At 45.8% G+C, this 19,228-nt stretch overlaps 1 protein-coding gene across 5 annotated transcripts in view; it reads right to left on the bottom strand.

The window, feature by feature from the left end:
- LOC149978183 (tyrosine-protein phosphatase non-receptor type 12-like) overlaps positions 1–19,228 on the bottom strand; it is a 103,336-nt gene that overhangs the window by 31,727 nt on the left and 52,381 nt on the right. For all 5 annotated transcript variants that reach the window (XM_090201176.1, XM_090201172.1, XM_090201174.1 and 2 more), the window contains exons 2-11: positions 15,621–15,729; positions 13,885–13,961; positions 13,026–13,121; positions 12,680–12,718; positions 12,339–12,410; positions 10,579–10,638; positions 10,053–10,195; positions 5,366–5,432; positions 5,186–5,263; positions 3,980–4,078 (exon numbers count right to left, since the gene is read on the bottom strand). In XM_090201176.1, coding sequence (XP_090057302.1) covers positions 3,980–4,078; positions 5,186–5,263; positions 5,366–5,432; positions 10,053–10,195; positions 10,579–10,638; positions 12,339–12,410; positions 12,680–12,718; positions 13,026–13,121; positions 13,885–13,961; positions 15,621–15,729 — 840 coding nt within the window. The remainder of the gene's footprint in view (positions 1–3,979; positions 4,079–5,185; positions 5,264–5,365; positions 5,433–10,052; positions 10,196–10,578; positions 10,639–12,338; positions 12,411–12,679; positions 12,719–13,025; positions 13,122–13,884; positions 13,962–15,620; positions 15,730–19,228) is intronic.

Genomic DNA, 19,228 nt, shown 5'->3' with positions numbered 1-19,228 from the left:
TACGTGGTGGTGCAGTAATGTTATACGTGGTGGTGCAGTAATGTTATACGTGGTGGTGCAGTAATGTAATGTTATACGTGGTGGTGCTGTAATGTTATACGTGGTGGTGCTGTAATGTAATGTTATACGTGGTGGTGCAGTAATGTAATGTTATACGTGGTGGTGCAGTAATGTAATGTTATACGTGGTGGTGCAGTAATGTAATGTTATACGTGGTGGTGCTGTAATGTCATGTTATACGTGGTGGTGCAGTAATGTTATACGTGGTGGTGCAGTAATGTAATGTTATACGTGGTGGTGCTGTAATGTTATACGTGGTGGTGCTGTAATGTAATGTTATACGTGGTGGTGCTGTAATGTTGTACGTGGTGGTGATGTAATGTAATGTTATACGTGGTGGTGCAGTAATGTAATGTTATATGTGGTGGTGCAGTAATGTTATACGTGGTGGTGCTGTAATGTTATACGTGGTGGTGCTGTAATGTTATACGTGGTGGTGCTGTAATGTAATGTTATACGTGGTGGTGCTGTAATGTTATACGTGGTGGTGCTGTAATGTTATACGTGGTGGTGCTGTAATGTTATACGTGGTGGTGCTGTAATGTTATGTGGTGGTGCTGTAATGTAATGTTATACGTGGTGGTGCTGTAATGTTATACGTGGTGGTGCTGTAATGTTATACGTGGTGGTGCAGTAATGTTATACGTGGTGGTGCAGTAATGTTATACGTGGTGGTGCTGTAAAGTAATGTTATACGTGGTGGTGCAGTAATGTTATACGTGGTGGTGCAGTAATGTTATACGTGGTGGTGGAGTAATGTAATGTTATATGTGGTGGTGCTGTAATGTAATGTTATACGTGGTGGTGCAGTAATGTAATGTTATACGTGGTGTGCTGTAATGTAATGTTATACGTGGTGGTGCTGTAATGTTATACGTGGTGGTGCTGTAATGTTATACGTGGTGGTGCTGTAATGTAATGTTATACGTGGTGGTGGTGTAATGTTATACGTGGTGGTGCTGTAATGTTATACGTGGTGGTGCTGTAATGTAATGTTATACGTGGTGGTGCAGTAATGTAATGTTATACGTGGTGGTTCTGTAATGTTATATGTGGTGGTGCTGTAATGTAATGTTATACGTGGTGGTGCAGTAATGTAATGTTATACGTGGTGGTGCTGTAATGTAATGTTATACGTGGTGGTGCAGTAATGTAATGTTATACGTGGTGGTGCAGTAATGTAATGGTATACGTGGTGGTGCAGTAATGTAATGGTATACGTGGTGGTGCTGTAATGTAATGTTATACGTGGTGGTGGTGTAATGTTATACGTGGTGGTGCTGTAATGTTATATGTGGTGGTGCTGTAATGTAATGTTATACGTGGTGGTGCTGTAATGTAATGTTATACGTGGTGGTGATGTAATGTTATACGTGGTGGTGCTGTAATGTTATACGTGGTGGTGCTGTAATGTTATACGTGGTGGTGCTGTAATGTTATATGTGGTGGTGCTGTAATGTAATGTTATACGTGGTGGTGCTGTAATGTAATGTTATACGTGGTGGTGCTGTAATGTTATACGTGGTGGTGCAGTAATGTTATACGTGGTGGTGCAGTAATGTTATACGTGGTGGTGCAGTAATGTAATGTTATACGTGGTGGTGCAGTAATGTTATACGTGGTGGTGCAGTAATGTAATGTTATACGTGGTGGTGCAGTAATGTAATGTTATACGTGGTGTGCTGTAATGTAATGTTATACGTGGTGGTGCTGTAATGTTATACGTGGTGGTGCTGTAATGTTATATGTGGTGGTGCTGTAATGTTATACGTGGTGGTGCTGTAATGTTATACGTGGTGGTGCTGTAATGTAATGTTATACGTGGTGGTGCTGTAATGTTATACGTGGTGGTGCAGTAATGTTATACGTGGTGGTGCAGTAATGTAATGTTATACGTGGTGGTGCAGTAATGTAATGTTATACGTGGTGGTGCTGTAATGTTATATGTGGTGGTGCTGTAATGTAATGTTATACGTGGTGGTGCAGTAATGTAATGGTATACGTGGTGGTGCAGTAATGTAATGTTATGTGGTGGTGCAGTAATGTTATACGTGGTGGTGCTGTAATGTAATGTTATACGTGGTGGTGCTGTAATGTAATGTTATACGTGGTGGTGCAGTAATGTAATGTTATACGTGGTGGTGCAGCAATGTAATGTTATACGTGGTGGTGCAGTAATGTAATGTTATACATGGTGGTGCAGTAATGTTATACGTGGTGGTGCTGTAATGTAATGTTATACGTGGTGGTGCTGTAATGTAATGTTATACGTGGTGGTGCAGTAATGTAATACGTGGTGGTGCTGTAATGTAATGTTATACGTGGTGGTGCTGTAATGTCATGTTATACGTGGTGGTGCAGTAATGTAATGTTATACGTGGTGGTGCAGTAATGTAATGTTATACGTGGTGGTGCAGTAATGTAATGTTATACGTGGTGGTGCTGTAATGTAATGTTATACGTGGTGGTGCTGTAATGTAATGTTATACGTGGTGGTGCTGTAATGTTATACTTGGTGGTGCTGTAATGTAATGTTATACGTGGTGGTGCTGTAATGTTATACGTGGTGGTGCTGTAGTGTTATACGTGGTGGTGCAGTAATGTAATATTATACGTGGTGCTGTAATGTAATGTAATACGTGGTGGTGCAGTAATGTAATGTTATATGTGGTGGTGCAGTAATGTTATACGTGGTGGTGCAGTAATGTAATGTTATACGTGGTGGTGCAGTAATGTAATGTTATACGTGGTGGTGCAGTAATGTTATACGTGGTGGTGCAGTAATGTTATACGTGGTGGTGCTGTAATGTAATGTTATACGTGGTGGTGCAGTAATGTAATGTTATACGTGGTGGTGCTGTAATGTAATGTTATACGTGGTGGTGCTGTAATGTAATGTTATACGTGGTGGTGCAGTAATGTAATGTTATACGTGGTGGTGCTGTAATGTAATGTTATACTTGGTGGTGCTGTAATGTAATGTTATGTGGTGGTGCAGTAATGTAATGTTATACGTGGTGGTGCAGTAATGTAATGTTATACGTGGTGGTGCTGTAATGTTATACGTGGTGGTGCTGTAATGTAATGTTATACGTGGTGGTGCTGTAATGTAATGTTATACGTGGTGGTGCTGTAATGTAATGTTATACGTGGTGGTGCTGTAATGTAATGTTATGTGGTGGTGCAGTAATGTAATGTTATACGTGGTGGTGCAGTAATGTAATGTTATACGTGGTGGTGCTGTAATGTTATACGTGGTGGTGCTGTAATGTAATGTTATACGTGGTGGTGCAGTAATGTAATGTTATACGTGGTGGTGCTGTAATGTTATACGTGGTGGTGCAGTAATGTAATGTTATACGTGGTGGTGCAGTAATGTAATGTTATACGTGGTGGTGCAGTAATGTAATGTTATACGTGGTGGTGCTGTAATGTAATGTTATACGTGGTGGTGATGTAATGTTATATGTGGTGGTGCAGTAATGTTATATGTGGTGGTGCTGTAATGTAAGAGTGTGTGGTAATGTAGAAAAGGCTAATGTTGTGTAGAGATATGCTCACCATGGCATTGTGGGGCTCTGAGGAGCGGTAGTGTAGTGTAGTGTTGGGGTAGTTCTCACCATGCATCTCTGAGTTGGTGGGGCTCTGAGGAGCTGTAGTGTTGTGTGTTGTGTGTTGGGGGGATGTGTAGTGTTAGGGTAGTGTAGTGTTAGGGTAGTGTAGTGTTAGGGTAGTGTTAGGGTAGTGTAGTGTTAGGGTAGTGTTGTGATAGTTCTCACCATGCCACCATGGATCTCTGAGTTGGTGGGGCTCTGAGGAGCTGTAGTGTTGTGTGTTGTGTGTTGGGGGGATGTGTAGTGTTAGGGTAGTGTAGTGTTAGGGTAGTGTAGTGTTAGGGTAGTGTTGCGATAGTTCTCACCATGCCACCATGGATCTCTGAGTTGGTGGGGCTCTCCAGGAGCTGCAGCTGTTTCTCAAAGAGCTGAGAGATGGCTCTGTGAACCAACTCATACTGTTCCTATAGGAGATGGAGGGAGAGAGGGGAGGGAGAGTGGGGGAGGGAGAGTGGGGGAGGGAGAGTGGGGGAGGGAGAGTGGGGGAGGGAGAGAAGGGACAGAAAGTGGACAGTGAGTCAACGCAGAACACTTGTCTTCATATTAAAACCATAACAAGACTCAGATACTCAGTCCATATTCCCCTGAACCACGGCTACAAATTAGGGAAAATCACCATTCTTTCCTATTGACCTCTTTGTCAAGAAATAAGAAAATTGCATTTGAAAAAGGTCAAGTTTTTGCTATGAGTCAGTGAGGTAATCTAGGTAACCACAGGCTGTTTTCCCCACAGACGGGCAGGGCCATGATGTTCTAATGCCCACTGGGATTATACAGCAACACAGAACACTGAAGACAGCACTTATATACATATTAAACCATGGAGACGCAGACACATATACATATACAGTGCCTTGCGAAAGTATTCGGCCCCCTTGAACTTTGCGACCTTTTGCCACATTTCAGGCTTCAAACATAAAGATATAAAACTGTATTTTTTTGTGAAGAATCAACGACAAGTGGGACACAATCATGAAGTGGAACGACATTTATTGGATATTTCAAACTTTTTTAACAAATCAAAAACTGAAAAATTGGGCGTGCAAAATTATTCAGCCCCTTTACTTTCAGTGCAGCAAACTCTCTCCAGAAGTTCATTTTAAACCATGGAGACGCAGACACAGCAACACAGAACGCCACATTACCTGGGTCTGAACAGCTGAACGCCACATTACCTGGGTCTGAACAGCTGAACGCCACATTACCTGGGTCTGAACAGCTGAACGCCACATTACCTGGGTCTGAACAGCTGAACGCCACATTACCTGGGTCTGAACAGCTGAACGTCACATTACATGGGTCTGAACGCCACATTACCTGGGTCTGAACAGCTGAACGCCACATTACCTTGGTCTGAACAGCTGAACGTCACATTACATGGGTCTGAACAGCCGAACGCCACATTACCTGGGTCTGAACGCCACATTACCTGGGTCTGAACAGCTGAATGCCACATTACCTGGGTCTGAACAGCTGAACGCCACATTATCTGGGTCTGAATGCCACATTACCTTGGTCTGAACAGCTGAATGCCTCTGTGTTCTCATTTCCTGAATCAGCCGGAACACGTTGAAATCTTCTGGAATCTTCTACAAACCAACAAGAACAATACACTCAGTGGTCTATCTGTGCTCCAGGATACAGCAAAAGCAACAATTTGAGTGTGTGTGTGTGTTTCATATTGTACGTACCCCAGCCTTTAGTAGGTTCCATGTGTAGTCTATAGCACAGATGGCGCCTGTCCTCCCACAGCCAGCACTGTCAACACACAACAACAATCAGAAAGAAACAGAATGCACAACCTAGAGACACACCGACTACATCTCACAGCTTCCATTAGGCTTGGTGGATTTACAGCCGGAACTAACATTCAGAGACTGTATGTTCTAAGCTATGGTATACAGTGAGGGGGGGAAAGTATTTGATCCCCTGCTGATTTTGTACGTTTTCCCACTGACAAAGAAATGATCCGTCTATAATTTTAAATGGTAGGTTTATTTGAACAGTGAGAGACAGAATATAAACAACAAAAATCCAGAAAAACGCATGTCAAAAATGTTTTCAATCAATTTGTATTTTATGTACACTCTTAAAGGGAGTGCTCCTAATCTCAGCTTGTTACCTGTATAAAAGACACCTGTCCACAGAAGCAATCAATCAATCATATTCCAAACTCTCCACCATAGCCAAGACCAAAGAGCTCTCCAAGGATGTCAGGGACAAGATTGTAGACCTACACAAGGCTGGAATGGGCTACAAGACCATCGCCAAGCAGCTTGGTGAGAAGGTGACAACAGGTGGTGCAATTGTTCGCAAATGGAAGAAACACAAAATAACAGTCAATCTCCCTCGGCCTGGGGCGCCATGCAAGATCTCACCTCGTGGAGTTGCAATGATCATGAGAACAGTGAGGAATCAGCCCAGAACAACACGGGAGGATCTTGTCAATGATCTCAAGGCAGCTGGGACCATAGTCACCAAGAAAACAATTGGTAACACACTATGCCGTGAAGGACTGAAATCCTGCAGCGCCCGCAAGGTCCCCCTGCTCAAGAAAGCACATATACATGCCCGTCTGAAGTTTGCCAATGAACATCTGAATGATTCAGAGGACAACTGGGTGAAAGTGTTGTGGTCAGATGAGACCAAAATGGAGCTCTTTGGCATTAACTCAACTCGCCGTGTTTGGAGGAGGAGGAATGCTGCCTATGACCCCAAGAACACCATCCCCACCGTCTAACATGGAGGTGGAAACATTATGTTTTGGGGGTGTTTTTCTGCTAAGGGGACAGGACAACTTCACTGCATCAAAGGGACGATGGACGGGGCCATGTACCGTCAAATCTTGGGTGAGAACCTCCTTTCCTCAGCCAGGGCATTGAAAATGGGTCTGGGATGGGTATTCCAGCATGACAATGACCCAAAACACACAGCCAAGGCAACAAAGGAGTGGCTCAAGAAGAAGCACATTAAGGTCCTGGAGTGGCCTAGCTCTCCAGACCTTAATCCCATAGAAAATCTGTGGAGGGAGCTGAAGGTTCGAGTTGCCAAACGTCAGCCTCGAAACCTTAATGACTTGGAGAAGATCTGCAAAGAGGAGTGGGACAAAATCCCTCCTGAGATGTGTACAAACCTGGTGGCCAACTACAAGAAACGTCTGACCTCTGATTGCCAACAAGGGTTTTGCCACCAAGTACTAAGTCATGTTTTGCAGAGGGGTCAAATACTTATTTCCTTCATTAAAATGCAAATCAATTTTTAACATTTTTGAAATGCTTTTTTCTGGATTTTTTTGTGGTTATTCTGTCTTTCACTGTTCAAATAAACCTACCATTAAAATTATAGACTGATAATTTCTTTGTCAGTGGGCAAACGTACAAAATCAGCAGGGGATCAAATACTTTTTCCCTTCACTGTATAAACTCAGCAAAAAAATAAACATCCCTTTTTCCAGGACCCTGTCTTTCAAAGATATTTGGATTTTTATGAATTAACTTCACAGATCTTAATTTTAAAGGGTTTAAACACTGTCTCCCTTACAATTAATGAACATGCACCTGTGGAACGGTCGTTAAGACACTAACAGCTTACAGACAGTAGGCCATTAAGGTCACAGTTATGAAAAATTAGGACACTAAAGAGGCCTTTCTACAGACTCTGGAAAAAAAACCTAAAGAAAGATGCCCAGAGTCCCTACTCATCTGCGTGAACGTGCCTTAGGCATGCTACAAGGAGGCATGAAGACTGCAGATATGGCCAGGGCAAAACATGGCCATGTCCATACTGTGAGACGCCTAAGACCGCGCTACAGGGAGACAGGATGGACAGCTGATCGTCCTCGCAGTGGCAGACCACGTGTAACAACACCTGCACAGGATCGGTACGTCCGAACATCACACCTGGGGACAGGTACAGGATGGCAACAACAACTGCCAGAGTTTCACTCAGAACGCACAACCCTCCATCAGCGCTCAGACTGTCCCCAATAGGCTGAGAGAGGCTGAACTGAGGGCTTGTAGGTCTGTTGTAAGGCAGGTCCTCACCAGACATCACCGGCAACAACGTCGCCTATGGGCACAAACCCACCGTCGCTGGACCAGACAGGACTGGCAAAAAGTGCTCTTCACTGACAAGTCGCGGTTTTGTCTCACCAGGGGTGATGGTCAGATTCGCGTTTATTGTTGAAGGAATGAGCGTTACACAGAGGCCTGTACTCTGGAGGCTGATTGATTTGGAGGTGGAGGGTCCGTCATGGTCTGGGGCAGTGTGTCACAGCATCATCGGACTGAGCTTGTTGTCATTGCAGGCAATCTCAACGCTGTGCGTTACAGGGAAGACTTCCTCCTCCCTGATGTACCCTTCCTGCAGGCTCATCCTGACCTGACCCTCCAGCATGACAATGGCACCAGCCATACTGCTCGTTCTGTGCGTGATTTCATGCAAGACAGGAATGTAAGTGTTCTGCCATGGCCAGCGAAGAGCCCGGATCTCAATCCCATTGAGCACGTCTGGGACCTGTTGGATCAGAGGGTGAGGGATAGGGCCATTCCCCTCAGAGTTGTCCGGGAACTTGCAGGTGCTTTGGTGGAAGAGTGGGGTAACATCTCACAGCAAGAACTGGCTAATCTGGTGCAGTCCATGAGGAGGAGATGCACTGCAGTACTTAACGCAGCTGGTGGCCACACCAGATACTGACTGTTACTTTTGATTTTGACCCCCCCTTTGTTCAGGGACACATTATTCAATTTCTGTTTGTCACATGTCTGTGGAACTTGTTCAGTCTGTCTCAGTTGTTGAATCTTATGTTCATACAAATATTTACACATGTTAAGTTTGGTGAAAATAAAGGCAGTTGACAGTGAGATGTTTATTTTCTTGCTGAGTTTATGTTGACACACTTAACATCCTTAAGCCCCTCCCCCTGGCCACAACATCCCGTCTCCCCCTACATTCTCCCACGGTAGTGAGCAGAGAATCCCCAGGGACTGTAGGGGAACATACATGTGGCTCCAATCAGCCTGATGATTATAATAATGACGACGGCCCTGAAGGGACTTCTTAATGTTAATTAATTGAGGACCAGAAATCCAAGGGGAATAGAAAGAGCTGAGCTGGTCGTTTGGAGAGCGACCCCCACAGACCTCCTCAGCTGTGTGTGTCTCCTGTGATGGTGTGTGTGTGTGTGTCTCCTGTGATGGTGTGTGTGTCTCCTGTGATGGTGTGTGTGTGTGTGTGTGTGTCTCCTGTGATGGTGTGTCTCCTGTGATGGTGTGTGTGTGGTGTGTGTGTGTGTGTCTCTCCTGTGATGGTGTGTGTGTGTGTGTGTGTGTGTGTCTCTCCTGTGATGGTGTGTGTGTGTGTGTGTGTCTCTCCTGTGATGGTGTGTGTGTGTGTGTGTCTCTCCTGTGATGGTGTGTGTGTGTGTGTGTGTGTGTCTCTCCTGTGATGGTGTGTGTGTGTGTGTGTGTGTCTCTCCTGTGATGGTGTGTGTGTGTGTGTGTGTCTCTCCTGTGATGGTGTGTGTGTGTGTGTCTCTCCTGTGATGGTGTGTGTGTGTGTGTCTCTTCTGTGATGGTGTGTGTGTGTGTGTCTCTCCTGTGATGGTGTGTGTGTGTGTGTGTCTCTCCTGTGATGGTGTGTGTGTGTGTGTGTCTCTCCTGTGATGGTGTGTGTGTGTGTCTCCTGTGATGGTGTGTGTGTGGTGTGTGTGTGTGTGTCTCCTGTGATGGTGTGTGTGTGGTGTGTGTGTGTGTGTGTGTCTCTCCTGTGATGGTGTGTGTGTGGTGTGTGTGTGTGTGTCTCTCCTGTGATGGTGTGTGTGTGTGGTGTGTGTGTGTGTGTCTCTCCTGTGATGGTGTGTGTGTGTGTGTCTCTCCTGTGATGGTGTGTGTGTGTGTGTGTCTCTCCTGTGATGGTGTGTGTGTGTCTCTCCTGTGATGGTGTGTGTGTGTGTGTGTCTCTCCTGTGATGGTGTGTGTGTGTGTGTCTCTCCTGTGATGGTGTGTGTGTGTGTGTCTCTCCTGTGATGGTGTGTGTGTGTGTGTGTCTCTCCTGTGATGGTGTGTGTGTGTGTGTCTCTCTCCTGTGATGGTGTGTGTGTGTGTGTCTCTCTCCTGTGATGGTGTGTGTGTGTGTGTGTCTCTCTCCTGTGATGGTGTGTGTGTGTGTGTCTCTCTCCTGTGATGGTGTGTGTGTGTCTCCTGTGATGGTGTGTGTGTGTGTGTCTCTCTCCTGTGATGGTGTGTGTGTGTCTCCTGTGATGGTGTGTGTGTGTGTCTCCTGTGATGGTGTGTGTGTTTCCTGTGATATTGTTTCTGCACTACTCTCTCCATTGCTTCTAGCTTTAAATGGACGGCTTCACAGAGTGTGTGTGTGTACCTGCAGTGTATACAGATGGGTACATCATCATGCTCCTGGTACTCTCTCATCAGACCAATCATATCCAAGATGGAGTCAAAGGACGAGGGGACGTCATGGTCTGGCCAGTTGATGTAATGGAACTGGGTTATCCTACGTGTCTCCTGTAGGGAGGGGGGGGGGGGGGGAGAGAGAGAGAGAGAGGAAGAGAAGGGGGGGGAGAGAGAGAGAGAGAGAGAGAGAGAGAGAGAGAGAGAGAGAGAGAGAGAGAGAGAGAGAGAGAGAGAGAGAAAGAGGAGTAGGAGAGAGAGGGAGAGAGGAAGAGGAGAGAGAGAGAGGAAGAGGAGAGAGAGAGAGAGAGAGAGAGGAAGAGGAGAGAGAGAGAGGAAGAGGAGAGAGAGAGGAAGAGGAGTAGGAGAGAGAGAGAGAGGAAGAGGAGAGAGAGAGGAAATGAGTTTCCAGAAAGAGCAGATTGATGTCATGTGAATGATGAAACTGAAAGGCCATTGTGTTTCTCTATGTTAGTGAGGAAGAAAAGAGAACTCACATTGTCATGCTCCACTGTCAGGGTCCTGATGAAATAGTCCGTTCTGGGCTGTTCTGATTCCTGCCAGCAGAAACAGAGGATTAAGCCCAACTGTAACAGGTGTACAACACATATAGGTTTCATATATAGGTTTCAAAAAGCAATGCTTCAGAAAACATGTGTTATGGTTAATGGTTAACAATATGTTCTTAACTGACGTCCCTATTTAAATAACGGATATCTATCTATCTATATACATTACATACAGGAGGACATCTTACGTAGGCTATGGATAAATAACGGCTATATATATACATATTTAAATAACGGCTATATATATATAGCCGTTATTTAAATATGTATATATATAGCCGTTATTTAAATATGTATATATATAGCCGTTATTTAAATATGTATATATATAGCCGTTATTTAAATAGGGAAGTCAGTTAAGAACAAATTGTTATTTCCAATGACAGCTCACCATAGTGGCTGAGATCAGTTGATATGGTGTCTTGTTGTCTAACACAACAAGTCCTCGTCTACTTGTTACAATGAGTCTTTCTACAGCAGCTACGTCTGACTGTGTGTATTGGCTTGGGACACACAGAACACTCGGAGTCTCTTCAGTTAGTCAAAGGTCTCCCTCTTTATACAGTCCTGTCTGGCCCTCTGTTTGCCTGTTACACTGAGGACTGGTGACTGGGCTCTGTGTGTGTGTATCAAATGTACTCATTCCATTAACATGAATACTGAATACTACAGCCACAGTGACTGGCTCTATTATAGACTCCATATGTAATAACACAGTAGTTCCCACTCAGCCCTTACATACTGGACAGCACATTAACCCCAGAGCATGACGCTCCACAGTGACTGGCTCTATTATAGACTCCATATGTAATAACACAGTAGTTCCCACTCAGCCCTTACATACTGGACAGCACATTAACCCCAGAGCATGACGCTCCACAGTGACTGGCTCTATTATAGACTCCATATGTAATAACACAGTAGTTCCCACTCAGCCCTTACATACAGGACAGCACATTAACCCCAGAGCATGACGCTCCACAGTGACTGGCTCTATTAGAGACTCCATATGTAATAACACAGTAGTTCCCACCCAGCCCTTACATACTGAATACTACAGCCACAGTGACTGGCTCTATTATAGACTCCATATGTAATAACACAGTAGTTCCCACTCAGCCCTTACATACTGGACAGCACATTAACCCCAGAGCATGACGCTCCACAGTGACTGGCTCTATTATAGACTCCATATGTAATAACACAGTAGTTCCCACTCAGCCCTTACATACAGGACAGCACATTAACCCCAGTCTCTGGGGGACAAGTACATCACTGTAGAACGCTGGGACTAAAGAGGACACTTTAAAATAACTCTCTCCTTTAAGATGAGGCACTGCATAGCTGGAGGATGAGCTCCCTGTAGCTCAGTAAATACAATGGAGGGGTGTGTGTGAATGTGTGTGTGTGTGTGTGTGAGAATATGTGTGTGTGAGAATATGTGTGTGTGAGAATATGTGTGTGTGTGTGAGAATATGTGTGTGTGTGTGTGTGTGTGTGTGTGTGTGTGTGTGTGTGTGTGTGTGTGTGTGTGTGAATGTGTGTGTGTGTGTGTGTGTGAATGTGTGTGTGTGTGTGTGTGAATGTGTGTGTGTGTGTGTGAGAATGTGTGTGTGTGTGTGTGTGTGTGTGTGTGTGTGTGTGTGTGTGTGTGTGTGTGTGTGTGTGTGTGAAGTGTGTGAACTTACACAGGAGATTCTGAACGGGCCAAAAGACACGGGCTCATCACCAAACTGGGGAAAGTACCGCTCACACTTTTTCTAACAGAAAAGAGGAAAAAGGACACGTTACCTTTTCAGAGACTTTCGGTCCGGTTCAACGCCGAAACCACATTCACCACAAAATAACATACGAAACTCTCTATCAAACATATGAAAGAGGGAGAGATGAAAACACTTCAGTGTTATCAACATAAATATCTTACTCCAGACACTGAAGGGCTCTTCCTGTCAAATCAACAGTGAAAGTGGTTCCTTTCATATCACTACAGTATAATACCATACTGACGTCTTCAGGACCAAACTCTTACCCTTCCCATCTCGAATTCTCGACATGCCATTACGATGACCTGGAACATAGGAAACGGAAAGGTTTTTAATTCACATCCTGCTAGAAAAATGGATATTCCAACGTGTGTGTTCTGTTCCATCACATGGTAATAAACCTGACACACAGCATGTTATAAACACATTAACAAACAGCGCTTCATAGGAATTCAAGTCTCAGAGAGAAGTGGCAAAAACAGTGTGTGTGTGTGTGTGCCTCAGTGTGTGTGTGTGTCTCAGTGTGTGTGTGTGTGTGTCTCAGTGTGTGTGTGAGTGAGTGAGTGAGTGAGTGAGTGAGTGAGTGAGTGAGTGAGTGAGTGAGAGACTCACGGCTACACTGTACTCCCAGTTCATTCTCCAGAAGTCGATGACAGTGTTGGTTAGAGGACCCTGGGTAGCGATGTAGGCCTCTGGACCATCCATTCCCTGGTAACACAACTAATATTAGAGGGCTGGATGAACTAACACACAGTTAGTTTAGAGGAAGTGGAGGGGGAGTAAGAGGAGGAAGAGGAGGAGGAAGAGGAAGTGGAGGAGAGAGGAGGAAGTGGAGGAGAGGGAGAGGAGGAGAGAGGAAGTGGAAGAGAGGGAGGGGAGGAGGGAGGAGAGGGAGAGGGAAGAGAGGAAGTGGAGGAGGGAGGAGGCGAGAGGAGGAAGAGGAGGAAGTGGAGGAGAGGAGAGAGGAGGAAGTGGAAGAGGGAGGAGGAAAACACTCAGACATCTTTATTCAGGGCAGCCTGAAAAGGTCTCTGAGTTTTTAAGGATGTAATTAATCACCTTGTGTGACACAGCTGAGTGTCATTAGCTTCCACACAGTGTGCAGGTTGCTATGCTACACTCCACATGACCATCACCTGGAAGGCCCTGTCGCCTCTAGTTACTAAACAAAACAACATTTTGTGGACCAGGTGTTACAATTCTCCATCCCTCAGCGTTCCTTCTGCTCTATTTAAAGTGTTGACCTCTGACTGGACAGACATTCAGGGTGAAACTGAAGACGTACTGGTGATATGTTTGTGGACCTGAAAGCTCATCTCTGCACATCCGCTCCCCCCCCCCCCCCCCCCACACACACACACACACACACACACACACACGAGGCAACAAGCTGTGTAAGCCATTGGGGGGCAGAGGGGTGAGGTCACATCATGCAGTCACAGGTCTGAGGTGTGAAGGAAGTCAACTGTACCTTGATGAAGCTGGCATTGATGTAATCTGCATCCTGATTGGTTGTTTTTAAAGTCAGCTTTACCCTCGTGTGGTCAACTGTGGGAGAGATGAGGATACAAGTTAGAGAGAGACAGAGGAAGAGAGTGATAGGAGAGGAAAAGAGCACGAGAGAGAGAGTTTCCCATGCCAATAAAGCCCCTTAAATTGAATAGAGAGAGAGAGGAAGGGAGAGGGGAAGGGAGAGGGGAAGGGGGAGGGAGAGAGGAAAGGAGAGGGGAAGGGGGAGGGAGAGGGGAAGGGGGAGGGGGAGGGAGAGAGGAAAGGAGAGGGAGGGAGAGTAAGGGAGAGGAAAGGAGAGGAAAGGAGCAGGAGAAAAAGAGAGCAACAGATTAGAGGGAATAAAGACAAAGGATGTGGCTGGTAAATAGAACAAATAAATCATGGCAAATGTTTTCAGCACTGAACAACAAGATTATATAAACACTATATTTGACTGATCCATCTGTAGCCTCCATCCATCCATCCATCCATCTGTAGTCTCATCCATCCATCCGTAGCCTCCATCCATCCATCCATCCGTAGTCTCGTCCATCCATCTGTAGTCTCATTCATCTATCCGTCCCTCCGTAGCCTCCAGTCTCCATCCATCCGTAGCCCCCATCCATCCATCCATCCGAAGCCCCCATCCATCCATCCGTAGCCCCCATCCATCCATCCGTAGCCCCCATCCATCCACCCGTAGCCCCCATCCGTAGACTCCATCCATCCGTAGCCTCCATCCATCCGTAGCCTCCATCCATCCATCTGTAGCCTCCATCCATCCATCTGTAGTCTAATCCATCCATCCATCTGTAGTCTCATCCATCCATCCATCTGTAGTCTCATTCATCTATCCGTCCCTCCGTAGCCTCCAGTCTCCATCCATCCGTAGCCCCCATCCATCCATCCATCCGTAGCCCCCATCCGTAGACTCCATCCATCCGTAGCCTCCATCCATCCATCCGTAGCCTCCATCCATCCGTCCATCGATTGTAGTCATGATGTTCTGAATTAAGAGGCAGAGGGGCTTCAGATGACAGAGGTTAGTGTCCTGTAAGATGTCCTCGTGATGCCATGTTCAGGTAGAGAAGAGGTTAGTGTCCTCCATGTTGTTCAGGTAGAGAAGAGGTTAGTGTCCTCCATGTTGTTCAGGTAGAGAAGAGGTTAGTGTCCTCCATGTTGTTCAGGTAGAGAAGAGGTTAGTGTCCTCCATGTTGTTCAGGTAGAGAAGAGGTTAGTGTCCTCCATGTTGTTCAGGTAGAGAAGAGGTTAGTGTCCTCCATGTTGTTCAGGTAGAGAAGAGGTTAGTGTCCTCCATGTTGTTCAGGTAGAGAAGAGGTTAGTGTCCTCCATGTTGTTCAGGTAGAGAAGAGGTTAGTGTCCTCCATGTTGTTCAGGTAGAGAAGAGGGGGGGGGGGGGGGGGCTTGGATGCTATGTTGTGGGGAAGAAGGGCCAAGAGGATGTGTGTGTTGTGAGAGGCTGTGGTCTGAGTTTATTTGTCCAGTCCACTCAGAGCTCCTCTGGCCTGTAGCATTAATGTGATCCTGTCCAGTAATATCCATCTATCCCCCTGACTGTAAGAACCATTAGAGAGGACACACACAGCACACTACACACACAGCACAGTACACTACACACACAGCACAGTACACACACAGCACAGTACACTACACAGCACAGTACACTACACACACAGCACACACAGCATTACATACAGGGCAGTATGTCTTTATAGCGGTTCTTCTTCACATTCCCTTCCTGCTCCCCGACGTTGGTGGGGTAGATCTTCTCTGTCCTGTATTTGGTCGATAATCTTCGTAATCTCTGCAGGGAGAAAAAACAACAAGAGAGAAAATGTTATTCATTCTGTGTTTTTCTGTCTCCTAAAGAAAGACATGTTGTAGAGAAGGAATACCCAACAACACCCTATTTCCTTTATAGTGCCCTACTTTTGACCAGAGTCCTATGAAGGGAATAGGGAACCATTTATAGTGTACCACCTTTGACCAGAGCCCTAGGAAGGGAATAGGAAACCCTTTATAGTGCACTACCTATAAAGGGAATAGGGAGCCATTAGGAACACATCCGTATAGAGGGGCTTTAGTGTAGGATAGGATGAATGATTGATGGTGAAGAGAAACATTTGCCCTACATTAGAGGGACGTGGTACAAGCCAGTCATGTTTCAGTGTGACAGGAATGGTTCCCAGAGAGTGTACCGTTGCCCACGCACAAGGTTAGGGATCATGAAGAGATCCTATTTGACTACGCTCCACACATTTCACACACCCCCTTCTCCAGCCCTTCTAACAGCCCTGCAGAGACCAGCCCACCTACACGCTATACAGTAGCTAACAGTTTAGGAATGCCCTAGTCCCCCTCGTGCAGCTCCACGATGGTTCCTCGCCCATCAGTACTTCCTATGGAACTTCTCACACAACTCTCTGGCTTCATTGGGAACAACCAAACTCTCACAACAGCACCCTTGATCTCCAAGCTGAGGCCCTTAATTCAACTCTGCCCTCTCCCCAGCTTGCTTCCAGCTCCGCTCCGAGGCCCTCTCCCCAGCTCACTTCCAGCTCCGCTCCGAGGCCCTCTCCCCAGCTCACTTCCAGCTCCGCTCTGAGGCCCTCTCCCCAGCTCACTTCCAGCTCCGCTCTGAGGCCCTCTCCCCAGCTCCGCTCTGAGGCCCTCTCCCCCAACATTAATTACAGTGACAGTGTGTCGTTCAGCTCCACTCTAGCAGGCCACAGAGTCCTCAGGGACAGAGCAGTAATGAGACACTGCTTCAGCACATTAGCTGAAGGGATAAACACTACACACTCGTACATAGACACTAGAGGTCGACCGATTAATCGATTTCAAGTTTTCCTAACAATCGGAAATAGGTATTTTTGGACACAGAGTTGGCGGATTATTTTCAATTTTTATTTTACACCTTTATTTAACTAGACAAGTCAGTTAAGAACACATTCTTATTTACAATGACGGCCTAGGAACAGTGGGTTAACTGCCTTGTTCAGGGGCAGAACGACAGATTTTTACCTTGTCAGCTCGGGGATTCGATCTTGCAACCTTACGGTTAACTAGTCCAACGCTCTAACCACCTGCCTCTCATTGCACTCCACGAGGAGACTGCCTGTTACGCGAATGCGGTGCGCATTTGTGAAAATAGACTGTTGGTCCGCTTCAAGCCTATCAACTCCCGAGATTAGGCTGGTGTAATCGATGTGAAATGGCTAGCTATTTAGCGGGGTGCACACTAATAGCGTTTCAAACCTCACTCGCTCAGAGACTTGGAGTAATTGTTCCCCTTGCTCTGCATGGGTAACGATGCTTCGAGGGTGGCTGTTGTCGATGTGTTCCTGGTTCAAGCCCAGGTAGGGGCGAGGAGAGGGACATAAGCTATACTGTTACACTGGCAATACTAAAGTACCTATAAGAACATCCAATAGTCAAAGGTATATGAAATACAAATGGTATAGAGAGAAATAGTCCTATAAATACTATATGAACTACAACCTAAACCTCTTACCTTGGAATATTGAAGTCTCATGTTAAAAGGAACTACCAACTTTCATATGTTCTCCTGTTCTGAGCAAGGAACTGAAACGTTAGCTTTTTTACATGGCACATATTGCACTTTTACTTTCTTCTCCAACACTTTGTTTTTGCATTATTTAAACCAAATTGAACATGTTTCATTATTTATTTGAGGCTAAATAGATTTTTATTGATGTATTATTCTAAGTTAAAATATAATTGAGTATTGTTGTAATTGTCATTATTACAAATAATTATTTTTTATTATTTTCTTTATTGTAAAAATGTAAAAAAGGTCAGATTAATTGGTACCGGCTTTGTTTGGTCCTCCAATAATCGGTACCGGCTTTGTTTGGCCTCCAATAATCGGTACCGGCTTTGTTTGGTCCTCCAATAATCGGTACCGGCTTTGTTTGGTCCTCCAATAATCGGTACCGGCTTTGTTTGGTCCTCCAATAATCGGTACCGGCTTTGTTTGGTCCTCCAATAATCGGTACCGGCTTTGTTTGGTCCTCCAATAATCGGTACCGTCTTTGTTTGGTCCTCCAATAATCGGTACCGTCTTTGTTTGGTCCTCCAATAATCGGTACCGTCTTTGTTTGGTCCTCCAATAATCGGTACCGGCTTTGTTTGGTCCTCCAATAATCGGTACCGGCTTTGTTTGGTCCTCCAATAATCGGTACCGGCTTTGTTTGGTCCTCCAATAATCGGTACCGGCTTTGTTTGGTCCTCCAATAATCGGTACCGGCTTTGTTTGGTCCTCCAATAATCGGTACCGGCTTTGTTTGGTCCTCCAATAATCGGTACCGGCTTTGTTTGGTCCTCCAATAATCGGTATCGGCGTTGAAAAATCATATTCGGTCAACGCTACACGCCCGTACAGACGCTACACGCCCGTACAGACGCTACACACTCGTACAGACGCTACACACTCGTACAGACGCTACACACTCGTACAGACGCTACACACTCGTACAGACGCTACACACTCGTACAGACGCTACACACTCGTACAGACGCTACACGCCCTAATTAGGAAATATGTATAAGAGTGTTGATGGAAGCTTCACAAGATGTAATCACTAGTGACGTTAATAAAAAGACATTGAAGCTAATTTTCTAATAATTAGCGACCAGTTTTCCATGACATGCACTGCTGCTGAGGCCGCACTTGAGGTAGCGACCTGGGAACAGAGAGGATGCTGGGAACAGAGAGGATGCTACTTCACTGTAGCCGGGTTACGGGACCTCGTGGGAAACTTCATCCTCTCTCTCTTTTTCCCCTCTTTATAAAATGTAAAAAAACAGGCTACCCTAACCGTGGCCTACAAACTCAACAGCTACTGTGACTACTGTCATGGTCTTCTGGTGTTGTAGTAGGCCTGGGCGTTGGAGCGGTGGGGGCCTGGGCGTTGGAGCGGTGGGGGCCTGGGCGTTGGAGCGGTGGGGGCCTGGACGTTGGAGCATGCTCCCATTAAGTCCAGTCTGCTCCCATTATGTCCAGTCCGCTCCCATTAAGTCCAGTCCGCTCCCATTAAGTCCAGTCTGCTCCCATTAAGTCCAGTCTGCTCCCATTAAGTCCAGTCTGCTCCCATTAAGTCCAGTCTGCTCCCATTAAGTCCAGTCTGCTCCCATTAAGCCCAGTCTGCTCCCATTAAGTCCAGTCTGCTCCCATTAAGTCCAGTCTGCTCCCATTAAGTCCAGTCTGCTCCCATTAAGTCCAGTCTGCTCCCATTAAGTCCAGTCTGCTCCCATTAAGTCCAGTCTGCTCCCATTAAGTC

Source organism: Oncorhynchus mykiss, chromosome 15 (assembly GCF_057628025.1).
Source record: "Oncorhynchus mykiss isolate SJ-2025 chromosome 15, ASM5762802v1, whole genome shotgun sequence".
In the NCBI taxonomy this organism is placed as follows: Eukaryota; Metazoa; Chordata; class Actinopteri; order Salmoniformes; family Salmonidae; genus Oncorhynchus; species Oncorhynchus mykiss.
The sequence above is the reverse complement of the archived record's forward strand: the minus strand, read 5'-3'. Positions and strand labels throughout refer to the sequence as shown.